The 12,404-nt window shown below is 49.9% G+C and overlaps 1 protein-coding gene across 3 annotated transcripts; it reads right to left on the bottom strand.

Moving 5' to 3' along the window:
* Positions 1-1,949: 1,949 nt before the first annotated feature.
* TMEM171 (transmembrane protein 171) lies at positions 1,950-11,807 on the bottom strand. Of its 3 annotated transcripts, none has more exons than XM_053223845.1 (4): positions 11,593-11,807; positions 7,922-8,638; positions 3,979-4,120; positions 1,950-2,246 (listed from the first exon to the last, which is right to left on the bottom strand). In XM_053223845.1, the coding sequence occupies exons 2-4, from the start codon at positions 8,559-8,561 to the stop codon at positions 2,051-2,053; spliced, it is 978 nt and encodes a 325-aa protein (XP_053079820.1). In that variant the 5' UTR covers positions 8,562-8,638; positions 11,593-11,807; the 3' UTR covers positions 1,950-2,050. The 3 variants fall into 3 exon arrangements, with proteins under 3 accessions (XP_053079820.1, XP_053079818.1, XP_026895964.1); XM_053223843.1 differs by having other exon boundaries at positions 1,951-2,249; XM_027040163.2 differs by lacking the exon at positions 11,593-11,807 and adding an exon at positions 10,755-10,924 and having other exon boundaries at positions 1,951-2,249.
* Positions 11,808-12,404: the final 597 nt, after the last annotated feature.

Genomic DNA, 12,404 nt, shown 5'->3' with positions numbered 1-12,404 from the left:
GCAACGAGGAGTGACTGTTACGTGGGGTTCCTTTTGGGGTAATAAAAATATTTTGGAGTGAGATAGAGGAGATGACTATGCAACAGGTAAATGTACTAAATGCCACCGAACTGTTCACCTGAAAAATGGTTCGTTTCGTGTTATGTGAGTTTTACCTCGATTTAAAACAATGTTGATACATATGCAGGAAAAAACAAAACAAGTAACAGTCCACTAGGTGGCTTTTCAGAAGCTGTCACCCTTTGCCAGAACCTGGATAGGCAAAGGACGTATCTTCCGTGACTCAATGATTTGCCCCAGCTCCACTGTGACGTCAGTCCTTCAATAAACATCTTCACCCGGGGACCTGTCTCAATGCTGTCTTCTTCAGTCTCCACCTTCCTCAATGCTGCCGAGAACAACAGAGGTAGAAAAGACTTCCTAACTAGGAGGTCAGACTTACACCCAAGAATTTCTAACTGCATTTCAATTATATTAGCATAGAAAGGGAAAATACCCAGTTACAAACCCCATCTTTGAGCCACTAAAAGGTCTTGGATATAAGGAGAACTCATATGTGTTCAGTATGAAGTCTACCTAGAAATTTCAGCTTAATCGTTTTAAACAAATAACAGCAGAAGGAAGTGGTCATAATCTACCCTTGGCTCTAATTTTAAAATGTGAATAATTAACCTTCCAGGAAAAAAAAAAACACACGGAATTTTAAGAGTAGTTCAATAAACGTCCAATTCAAAAATAGATCGTTGCTGGTACCCATGATTTATGGTGGTGGCAATTCCCACGGAATCAGTCATGACTTCGGTTAAACTACTGGAGCATTAACACCCTTAAATTCTTTCAGGCACCTAACTGCTGGGTAATATGGATTTTTTTTTTATGTTTTTTTTTTTTAACTTTTATTTATTTTTGAGACAGAGCATGAACAGGGGAGGGGCAGAGAGAGAGGGAGACACAGAATCTGAAACAGGCTCCAGGCTCTGAGCTGTCAGCACAGAGCCTGACGCGGGGCTCGAACTCACGGACCGCGAGATCATGACCTGAGCCGAAGTCGGACGCTTCACCGACTGAGCCACCCAGGCGCCCCATGGGTAATATGGATTTTTTATGGGGGTTAGGCTTGTGTAAAGGCATAAAAAGTTCACATTTTTGTGTGATTTCATTATCACAACAGTGCTGTTACCACAGATTTTTATGTTCCAAAAGTCACTTTCTCCCGGGTAGAACTGCTAATACTTAGTGGTGATTTCTGGTTTATACCTAGAATGAAATACTTACCATCGCACCCAACAGTACAAAAGCTGTTGTTCTTCAGTAGCCTTATAAGAACAAAAGCCAGTGGTCCAGGCAGCCTAGCACCAATACGTTTTAACCGAAAGGCACACCCTTCCACGGGAGTCTAGCTACAACAGTAGCCCAAGAAATCTCTTTTCTGACCGTGTCATTCCACAATGAGGAGGCTTCAGGATATCAACGTGCTGGTCACTGTCCCCGTGTAAATGACCTAATTACCTTCTTGCAAAATGGAAGAAAGAAAAGAGGAATAGGAGGAGGAGGAAGAAGGAAGACAGGGAGAGGGAAGGCAAGAAGAGGAAGAAATAATAAAGAACTTAGGAGAGTCGTCTAGTTTCTCTGCTTCAGAAGCAGTTAACATTGGAAATAGAATGGGCCAGGCTAAACATTAACAGCTGCCTCCGGTCAGCCTTTGACAGAAACAGGGGAGCCACAGGCTGGCCTTCAGAACCCAGCTAGATGGGTTCAAAACCCAACCTCACCACTGAGAAGCAGTGTGACCCGGGGTCACTTAATTAGCCTCTTGGAACCTTTGTTTCTTCGTCTACCAGCTTGAATGTAGTAGGTCTAAATGAGAGAATCAGCTTATGGGCACTTTGCCTCTCCCGTGGTCCAGAGCGCTTAGTGCAGAACGTTCGCTATGGATGTTGATACTGAAAGGCCAGGGAAATCAGAACAGAGCCGATGCCACTGTATTTTTTTTTATTACAAAACAAATTATATAAAATAGTGATTGATTTTATGTACAATTGAACTGGAGTCACGGTCGGGAAGGCTCAGAAGATGGGGATAAGGATGTGGTTGCCGCGATTTCTTTTTCTTCGTATCTGGGAGGCAGTTCAGAGGAGAGATGCGGAGTGTACGAGATCCCAGCGGATGAAGGAGACCCAGAAATGGTGTATATAGATTCACAATCTCTCTCAGAGCCCACACCTTGGCCCCCAGGAGTTGGGGTCCTACTAAAAAGAAGGAAGGAGAACAGAAAGGAAGGAGAGAATAGTGACACACATTAAATATGAGGTTCTTTTCAAACGTTTAATTATATGCTTTTAGGAGCATTTGCAAGGGTCTCAGGAGTAATTTCTTCCATGTTGTATTTCTTATAGATATATCTAGATTCCTTACTCCCTACTTTCCTTACAGCTGATTGTAACATTAAGAGAATTTCACCCTGTTTTGTTTTCCTTGACATTGAGAAGACGCGAGGTAGGAACGTATAGGTGCCATCCAAAATGAGTACACACACACACACACACACACACACACACACACACACACACAGTTATTACTCTTCTCTGCCTGACTCTTCTCTGTTTCTGTCTTCCGGGACAGCTAGCATAAGGCAGACAGACTGAGGCAAATAGAAAATTAAATCAAACCAAAAACTTGAAGGGAGGCAGTAAAGCATAGTGGTTACTGGAGTGAGTTCTACCAGGCAGACCTGCCTCTGAATTTCCACTCCGCCGCTTTCCAGCCATGTGATCGTGAGCAAGTTACTTAACCTCACTAAGCCTCGGCATCCTCATCTGTAAAATGGGGATGATCAGAGTGCCTACTCTCCTACCCATGAGAATTACATGAGATAATGCAAGTAAAGCCAGACTGTGGCACACAGAAATCATGGTAGTAGCAAGTAGGAGTTGTTGTCGTATTTTACGTCAATAGACGTTTATTTAGGGCTTGGGGAGGTTCATCATTGGAGTAAAGAATATAAAAATTCACTAACAGAATTCTACAAATGCCCAGAACGTAACCTCCCCTTCATCCCTGCAGGACGGTTCCTATATCCATCTCTGGTTGGATCTCCAGCTCACCACCCAGTTTGAAGCGCAACAAGAACATGGGCCTTAAAACACGAAGGACCAGGTAAGGCAGCACCCATCCCCAGCAGTGGGGGTTTCCAGACATCCCGGTGGCCATGAAAGTCAGCCTCCCAGCCAGTCTGGCCGCCTCCAGCCTTTCCCCATTATGAACTGCACCAACCACCGCTTGCATCCCATGGCCATGTCTCTAAAACCTTCAGCTGCGTCCCTCTGCAGGAAGGAAAAACACCTAGATTTATGTTGTTTAACCCCAGGTATGCGTCCTAATTTGTGGCATATGGGGAGCATGGCGGAGGGGAGTGTGAATCTTATATTTCTCTTCATTCGGTCTGAGAAGGTTCCGAGGCCCAGGGAACAACTGAATGTTGAGAAGAGAAGCCAAACTTGGTCAGGTCAGGGTGCAAGCTGATTTTAGCCAGTCACTCAAGTACCTCCATGAGGTACTGAAAACCTGTGTTCCTGTTGGAGGTCGCTAGGGGACCCCCATATCTCCCCATGATCTAAAGCGGCAAAGCCTAACATAGGGGGCCTCGCAAGCCCTGTCCCAGTGCTCAGTCTGGCTGATGAAGTGTTAAACATTTGGAGGCTCACCCATGCTAGGAACTCATAAAGATACCTGGAGAAGGCTTCGTATTAACCCAGCATAACCACTTTTACAATTTTTCACGTATGTGCTGCCTACAGTTTCCTGAAAGGTACCGTTACTATTAAGGCAATAATTCTGATACAATGTCAGCAAAAAAGATCCTCCCACTCTAACGTTGATTCCTGTACCGCAGCCTTAAAACTAATTTGGCCTGAGCTGAGCCACAGACCTGAGAAGGTTAAACATGCTTACTCTTGAAGTGCAAACGCAAAGTCTTACCCATAGTTAAAAATACTGTAATACGAAGGTGGATTTTCATTTGGAAGCAAACCGTTAGCCCCAGGACTTCGGGTTACTGCAGAAGCTGAAGATTCAGGAAAGTAAGGTGGTGGGGGAGGTGGGAATATTATCACGGCATCACCTGGGGAAAGACAGTATTTCGTTGAAAACAGGTGAGAAAGAAATGCAAGCACATCAGCAAGAGCAAAATAAATTAATGTTACGTTTGGCCCATGTATGTAAAAGGTCAGAACACCTATGCCAACTCCAGATTTGAAAAGTGGGACTATCAAATTCACAGAGACATAGGGTGGACGTAGCCAGGGCCTGGGACAAGGGGGAATTGGAATGAATGTTTAACGGGGGACAGTTTCTTCTTGATGATGAAAAACTTCTATAACTTGGTAGTGGTTATGGTTCCAAACACCGCGGATGTACGTAATGCCTCTGTGCACTTAGAAACGCTTAAAATGGTACGTTTCATGTGATCTATAGTTTACCACAGTTTTTTTCAAACAGTGGGCCACTATTTCCTAGCAAGTCTGAGCTAAAGCGTTTCTGTGGAGCATTCGCTTCCTGGGGTTGTCTCCTGCTGCAAAAGCTTACTCCTTCTCAATTTGAAATTCTGAGTCATCGACACTGAGCTGTTGGATGAGGCGCCTTGTTCCTTACATGCGGTGTTAGCCTCTGAGCAAATGACAACAGGCTAGGCCACAGCCGCTCTTTCAACTGCCAAAGCTGTGCTGCGTGCCCTTCTACAGGCTTTTATTCACCCTTTCACCCAAGCTTTCCAAGAGAAGTCACACTCCAGTTAAGCTTGTTTTTCTGTTTTCGGTTTTGGTTTTTGTGTCTGCCTTTCTGTTGCTGCTGTTCATTCCAGAACACGTCCCGTGTTGTGGGGAGGAGACAGTGGAAACCAGATGCAAACTCTACCTTGTACTCCAAATCCAATACAGAACGTCCCATGGGGGTTGCCCAGATCATTCTGGCCCTGCGGCAGCACCAGAGATCTGCCGAAATAGAGGTCCGAGGGCAGCCTCTGATAAGCCGGCAGCACCAAATGACAGCTTAGGCAACATGCAGGAGAGAGGACTTTGATTCACCACAGGGAGGCAACCGGTTTGTACGGGCAGCAGACCCGACGCCCGTCTAGGTCAGGACAAGGTTCGTTACCGCTACCAGGGTGCCATTTGCCAGTTACCAGCCCCGCGGGCCCTGGGCTGTCACATCTGTGACCGGCAGGCCATCCCTAACTGCACCTGCCTCAGAGAACGGGCAGGAGGGCTGGGTTCTTGTGTGCTGGTCACACAGCAGACTGACTCAGCTCTACCACACCTGCGAAGGTGCTTAAAGCCCAGGCCACCAGCAAGTGGCACCGATCCACGTGTGGGACGAAACACTCCCGGCTGGCCACTCTCCGCCGTATTACCTCGACTGCTTCCCCGAAGCAGACTTAGCCCTGCCAAAAATGTGCTAAGTCTTTCTCTCCCTCCGCGAGCACATGGCGCCTAGAGCTTAAAATGTACGTCGATAACCTAAACTTGATAACATATAATGGTTATCTTGGGATCCTCATGTAGTTTTTTTCGCAGGTCTTGGTAGGTCAGAGGAAGTAAGGCTGACTGTGCACTTTAATTACACAGCGTGGAACAAAGGCCCCGGGAATAAGCCTCTAGAGCAGGCCGGTCACCTGTCCAATGCAAACAAGGAAGTGCTCAAAGCCACCAGCTGTCTCTGGGGCTTGTCCAAGCCTCTGCTTGTCCTCCCTCTGCAAGGGAGGCTCCCCGCCCTCCCCACCCTTGCAAACTGCTCTCCCTGAAAGCAGCCCCATCCCCCCTGGATTTCCCTTTCACTGTGTCCCCCAGGACCTGATGTCTTCTGGGAGGTGACAGCAGACATCCCTCAAGGGAGGCCTAGCTCATAGCCCTGCTTGTATATCCAGGACCCGGCACTGAGTGTGCCCACGACGGGGATATCTCGTGTGTCTGAGGAGGAGCGGCTTCCATTCCAGGAACAGTTGAATTCTGGGACTTGGCCAAGGACTGCCTCTTAGCACCCCAATCCTTCATAAGGCAGAACTGAGCATCAATAGACAGTGTCTATCTGGAGTCTTGGCAATTACACCAAAAGGCATGGCTGCAGAAAACCTAAACCCTATCCCATAATATCAAAGGAGAGAAAAACAAGGAGTTAGGCTGCCAGACTTTCACAGGGGTGATGGTACTGAAAGGGTTAAGCGGAAAAGCCAGCATCAGGATGAGACCACCCAGGAGTCACTGTGTCCCAGCACCAGCAGCCCTGCTTTCTGCTGCCCCTCAAGTCCAGCCACCAGGAAGGAGGCTGAGCCCCAAAGATCCCCCGATAGTAAACCCCAAGGGCATACCTCGAAATGCTCCCGAGTAAGTGGAAGACTGTAAGCATCAAACGCGTGTGTTTACTTAGACCCACCGTGTTCCCCAAAAGGACTGAGAACATCTACAACATAGGGTAAGCCCTTTAGCCATGTAACAGCTGCCCAGGACCCTAGGCATAAACCAGTGCTAAGAGGGGACCACGGTGTGTGCGTGGCCGCCTGCCTGGGTTGGGATCCTGGCTCTGCCACTTGCTGGTCTGTGCCCTCGGCAAGTTACTTGAGATCCCTGTGCCTCAGTTTCTTCATCTCTAACGTGGAGGTACTAACAGTAGCTGCCTCATTGGGTGGTTGTAGGTGTGAAAGAATTTGACAGAGTAGGTCCTTGAAGAACACTTGGATGGGTATTTGGTCCCAGGATGAACCCTGCGTCTGTGTTAGCTGTTGTTAATGTATAACTGATATTGGTGTGGCCCCCATAAATACATAAATACACAAATAAGTAAGCTGGGAGCTTCAACCATGGCTCAAGGTTGCGTCTGTAAACCCATGTGCCCTGCTCTCCAGGGCCAGTGCCATGCGAGGCTGGCAGTCCAGGGCACCCCCCGCTGTGAATACCGCTGCTTCCACCAGACCCCCCACCCCCGAACATGAGAAACGCACACCACACTCCTTCTCTGCTCCTGTCCCATAATGCTCTTTGCCGAGCCTTGCAGATGTCAAGGCTACGGCTTGAGAGCTTTTCCCTTTCCAAAGCAGGAGACTGAAAAAAGAAAAGAGCGATTGGTGAAACTGAACAGCAGTGGGGTTTTTCATTGGTTGTGTGAAACTGAGGCAAAAGCTACTGATGTTCTGTAGGGGGCCGACTCTGGGAGCTATTCCTCCATCTGTTCTGCAGAACCCAGAGAACTCAGAAGTCCTGGCTGGGCATTCCATGGGGGAAAGAAGTGACAGGTGCGATCACAGTTCAATTTCATCTGTGCCACTATTTCCAAACTTCACCTCCATCCTGAAGCCACAAATGACAGCAAAGGAAGAACGACGTGGGAAACCTTGCAGAAAGCTGCCTCAAAACATAGAAGATGGCTGGCCTTGGGACAGACAGGATCCTAGAATGTTAGTGCTGCAAGGAATCTCAGCAATGCAAGGCTCATTTTATAGATATGTAAACTAAGGCCAGAAGAGGTTAAGGACTTCCCAAGGACATAGCCAGGGATGAGATTCTGCATGGCCGGCACAAAGTGCCATGTCACTTGGCAGGTCTCTAACGTGACAGAAGGTTCCCAGGCTCTCCTTAGCAGTTTCTGTCACTTTCCTCTTAATTTGCTCTGTGACCTCAGTCAAGGTCACAACTTAATGTCCCAGTGCTTTTGCTAAATAATAAGGAATTGCTGGGAGGAGATGAGGTGTACAAGGATTCTTCCAGGGCTTAACACAGCAGCAGGACTGTGCACATGTGCGTATGCGTGCACATGTGTGTAAGAGAGAGACACAAAAAAGAGAGACTCTGGGCCAGACCCGAGGGCAGCCCGGTGAAGCCTTGATGCTACAGCCACTGTGCTATGAGCATGCATAGGAATGACAGCCACCTACCTACAGTGACCTGGACAGGCTCCGTGTTCTGGATCTGTCTGTCTTCAGCTTCAGAGGCCTCCTGGCCCACATTCAAGTTGTTTCTCTTCTTAACATGGGCAACCACAAAGAAACACAATCCCATGAGTACAATCAAGGGTCCCATGATCTGCAGGGATAGGAATCCACAGATCTGGGGCTCCACGTCGGCAGTGTCTGTCTCATTCAGGGGTTCCTGTGCCCAGTCGGAGCCACATCCAGGGACCCAGATGCCAAGTATGCTGATGAGCATGCCGCTTGTCAAGAAGAGAAACCCAAAGATGAGGCACTGGGCAAACTGGCGGCTCTCTCCACAGAGGAAGGCTCGGTCGGGGTCCGCCTGACTGCCTCGCAGGTGCCCCTCCCGGAGCTGAAGCCGTGCCCGGGAGCGGGCCAGGATCACAGCCCCGAGCCCAACGGCAGCACAGGCAGGCCCAGCGACCTTCAGCACCATGCTGCAGTCTGGGAAGGTTTTGTATTGGCATGTCTGGAACCCAAAGATGGAGAGCAGGACTCCCACGCACAACAGGATGGCACCAAAGACAAAAAGGAAGAAAATGACCTTGCTGACACTCCTGTCTGGCTGGACCCCATCTGGCTCAGCAGCAGCTACAGGAGACATGGCCAGAAGAGGCCCCTTCCCCAGAACCAGGCAGAATGGATTTCCTTCCCTCCAGTGGTTGGTTGGTTTCAACAGCTCTGAAAATGTAACCAAACACCAAATTAAAGTGGGCACAGGTGTTCCTGACCCGCCCTGGCCATTTCAGAAATCACACTAGGATGAAATCATAGGAACAGAACTTTATGCAAGGGATACACTGGGGAACAATGAGCTGGTTTATGAGTCAGAAGCACCGGCATTCAGAAACTCTTGAATATGTAATTTTATGAAGATACTCAAGAAGAGGAAATGCAATGACCATGCACCTAAGAGTATGTTTAAAAAAACAAAACCCATACAATAAACGTAACTGGGCGTGGCTTTTCCTGTTATGAGTCTTACAAACTCACTTCCCCAGGCAAAAACAAAAACAAAAAACCAAAGAAACAGTGGTGAGTGAGGGAAGAACTACTGGGATTATTTCTGATTTACAGACATCCCACGTTTCATCACAGCTGCTCCGAACATTTCTAAGTCGGTAAATTTTTGTTCAGTAACTAACTTTCCATTTCCTGTTTTAGACTGTGGCAACTTTCCATTCCCAGCCCTTTTCTAAGGCTGTCACATCTCCAGGAGGCCCAAGGTCAGCAGTTTCAATTGAATGGGAAGGCAGTTCAGGAACAGAGTGGATTTGGTGGTTTTTAAGTGAACTGTGTCAAACTTCGTCCCTTGAGTTCTCAAACAGGCACTGGGGCTGCGCCGGCCTGGCTGACCGGGCTGGGATGACCCAGGGGTCTGTGGCACAGCGGGTCAGGCGAGGCCTTGCCTCCCAGGCATGCAGATGGCCTCTCACTCACCCTCCTCCAAAGTGCCTCTCACTTCCACAATAAAGGTGTAGGCTCAGTTAAAAATAAGCAGCCAATAAAACCACCAGTTACAGAGCACTAAACAGCAAGAGGACTTGACTTTGGAAGAAGCGGGTCAGTGAAACCAAGTGGGAGAGTACCTTCCACAAGATTACCAAGCCTCGCGCTTACATTATCCTATATGAAGGGTACCCTATGCCGTTGTGAAAAAGTTGCTGGTTTACTACGTTGACTTGATCGTCCGTCTAGTTATCTCTTCTTACTCTAATGAGTGGAATATTTTACCAGGACCCTTCAAGTTGAGGCACTGGAAAAAGCAACCTAAACGTGAACACCATTTTTACTTGCTCAAGGAAAGAAAACATAAAATGCTTTGTGCCATTTGTATCCATGATCATATGAAGGAGATTGAGATTGAGGCTCTAAAGCCAAGGCCATCTTGATAGATCCAAATGAGGCCCAAGGATGGTCAGCTAATTTAGGTAACGAAAGCAAATAGCTGGTCTTACACTAGGAAGTACTTTTCCAGGAAAATGTGCACTGAAATCAGAAGGAAGTTGGGGCGAGAAGGAAATATTGGCGGGAAATAAGTTTCCATTTTAGACCTAGACAAACTATATTTATGAAGATGCAATAAGCTGAGACAAACACTTAAAGACAAGGTTGCACTAATTGAAGAAAAAGAAATCTAGATCATGTAATCTCTTTTGCTGGTTCCAGTGATAAGGGTGATTCTCTGTTACAAAGTCCTATCAGGAATTTCTGGTACCTTCAACTCTGAAGCGAGTCACAAGGCTTCAAATGACTTCAGGCAAATTCCCAAATACTAGTAAAGTAAATAGAAGCCTCAAACTGGACTTGTAGCTCTTTTCCATGGACTAGTGGACTAAACACCTGCCATATGTATTAATCCCTCATCCAAAATAGCGTGTGGGTAGTCAGTCTGTCTCGTATACATGCACTCACAAACGGACACAAAGACATCTACACTAACAGAAGAGTAAGTCTTTTTTAAATACCAACCTACGTTTAATGTCCCCAAAGCCGAATCCACCTCCCCAACACAATTTTTCAAAGGACATTTCCAAATCATCGGCATCTCACCCAGCCTAAAACTCGGGTGCATCTGGGGATCCAGGCAAGGGCAGCCAGAAGTCTTTTACAGGGAGTAGTTTCGTGGGTTTTAAGGAGCCGGAGCGCAACAACAGCCCCGAGCGGTTCCGCCTGTGGCTCCCACCCTTGCAGGTTTAGCTCGGGATCTCCATCTCGCCCCAAGGCTTGGTCCCAAAAGCGCAGCGCCAGACCCCGCGCGGGAGTGCGGAGAAGCGCGGGGACCCGAGCCGCTTACCTGAAGCTTCGTCGGGCGTGCGCGCTGCCTGCGCCGGGGCGCGTCCCGGGAGCCTGGCCCGGGCCTCGGGGAACGCGCTCTAGGAGGCGGCGCTGGCCGTGGGCACCCGGCTGGGCGCGGCCTCCCTGTGGCGGCCGGCACCGCACGCTCCCACCTGCGCGTCCGGGCGCGGAGGGCGGGCCGCCACTGTATTTACAGAAGGAGGCGGTGCCAGAGGGGGCGCGGCGGGGCAGGGCCGACTGGCGGGAGCTGGCCGCCGCCGGGTGCTGCCCTTCGGGGCCGGAGACGTGCCCGGCGCGGCAGTGGAGGACGGGGGACGGCCTTGGAGCCCGGGGCGGGCAGATCTGGCCGCTTCCACGCCCGTGACCGTGCGCGCAAGGAATCCAGGAAAAATGGGCACCCCCGCCACTTCGCTGGCCCACAGCCGTGGGAGGTAGGGGGCGGCGAGTTGAGGTTCTCCTCCAGGCTGTCCGAACCGCGCGCTGCGAGATCCAGGCAGCAGGAAGGGAGCCGGTTCCCTTCAGGGTCCCGGGCCCAGAGTTGGGGCAGGGGGAGACGCGGGAAGGGGACTCGCCCGCTGCCCTCTCCGATGTGCTGGTGGCCCAGGCAGGACGGGGCCCTGCGTTCCTGAGGCCGCGCTTTCGGCCACGACGCCGTCTAGGGCTAGTCTACCCAGTGGCGTGTGCCACCCCTGCCCCTCCGGAGACCTTGAAGGGGGGGGGGGGTGTCACTGGAGCAAGTCCCTCGCTGTGAGCTCCCCGACCAGGAAAGGGTTATGGAGACACCAGGTCCCTGAAACTTGCGCTCTATTAGAATGTGAGACAAGGGTCCTCCATACCTGAGCCATCCAGGCAGGAGCTCCTAGCTCCAGTACTGAAGCAGGCCTTGGGCAGGTCAGCTCTGTCCCTTCCGCCCTCACGCTTATGCTCGGTCCGCCTTACCACAGAACCCCCTTTCGGGTTCTCGATTGTTAATAGTCGGCCGGAATTAAACTGGTAACTTTCCCTGCCCTTGAACCAGTCCTTTCCTTTCGGGATGGGTTTGCTAATCCCCATGCTATTTGTAACCTGCCCGACGACACGTGACAGGGACCCAACCACGCCAGTTTCCACACCAGAGGTCAGGGCGCTGTGGAAGGTGAATCAAAGGCTCGGCCCAAGTACAGAGGGGAGCCCTGGGGACTTTCTCCAGCTCCATTGCTTCTCCCCACTTCCTGTCCCCTTTGCCTGAAACCCAGTCTGGAGTTAATGCCAGTTGCTTTAAGCTTTTTAAAGTGTGCGCACTCTGCATATCTAATACGGCAAGTTCTCTAGGTCTCACTCTGCTTAGCTGATTTCAAGGCATGAGAAGCAGGGGACAGAGGGAGGCAGCGGGAAGGGCGCTTCCCTGGGCTTTGAGTGAGGGACCCCTGGGTCGGAGACATGAGGCTTGGGGAGGGAGGCATACTGGACACGTTCCTGCGTTGGGACTTGCTGGGGACAGTTGTCCCGGTGGCCAGATGTCGCCTTTCTCCCAGCCGGAGTGCCTTGGCCTCTGAGAATCTCTGCCCTGACTGAACATCACTGATTGTCACGGCAATGCATAACACTGATGACACCACCACCCCTTGTTCTGTGCCAGGCCCTGCGTTACCCACTCTACCTGCAGCCT

Source organism: Acinonyx jubatus, chromosome A1 (genome assembly GCF_027475565.1).
Source record: "Acinonyx jubatus isolate Ajub_Pintada_27869175 chromosome A1, VMU_Ajub_asm_v1.0, whole genome shotgun sequence".
NCBI lineage: Eukaryota > Metazoa > Chordata > Mammalia > Carnivora > Felidae > Acinonyx > Acinonyx jubatus.
This window is presented reverse-complemented; position numbering and strand designations above follow the sequence as displayed.

Excerpts from the sequence above, each read along its gene's own strand:
- TMEM171 (XM_053223843.1), bottom strand. The coding sequence starts at position 8,561 with ATGTCTCCTGTAGCTGCTGCTGAGCCAGATGGGGTCCAGCCAGACAGG. Across the intron at positions 4,121-7,921 it reads GCCTGTCCAGGTCACTGTAG|GTGATGCCGTGATAATATTC; the intron begins GTAGGTGGCTGT and ends GTCTTTCCCCAG. Across the intron at positions 2,250-3,978 it reads TACAGTATTTTTAACTATGG|TAGGACCCCAACTCCTGGGG; the intron begins GTAAGACTTTGC and ends CCTTCTTTTTAG.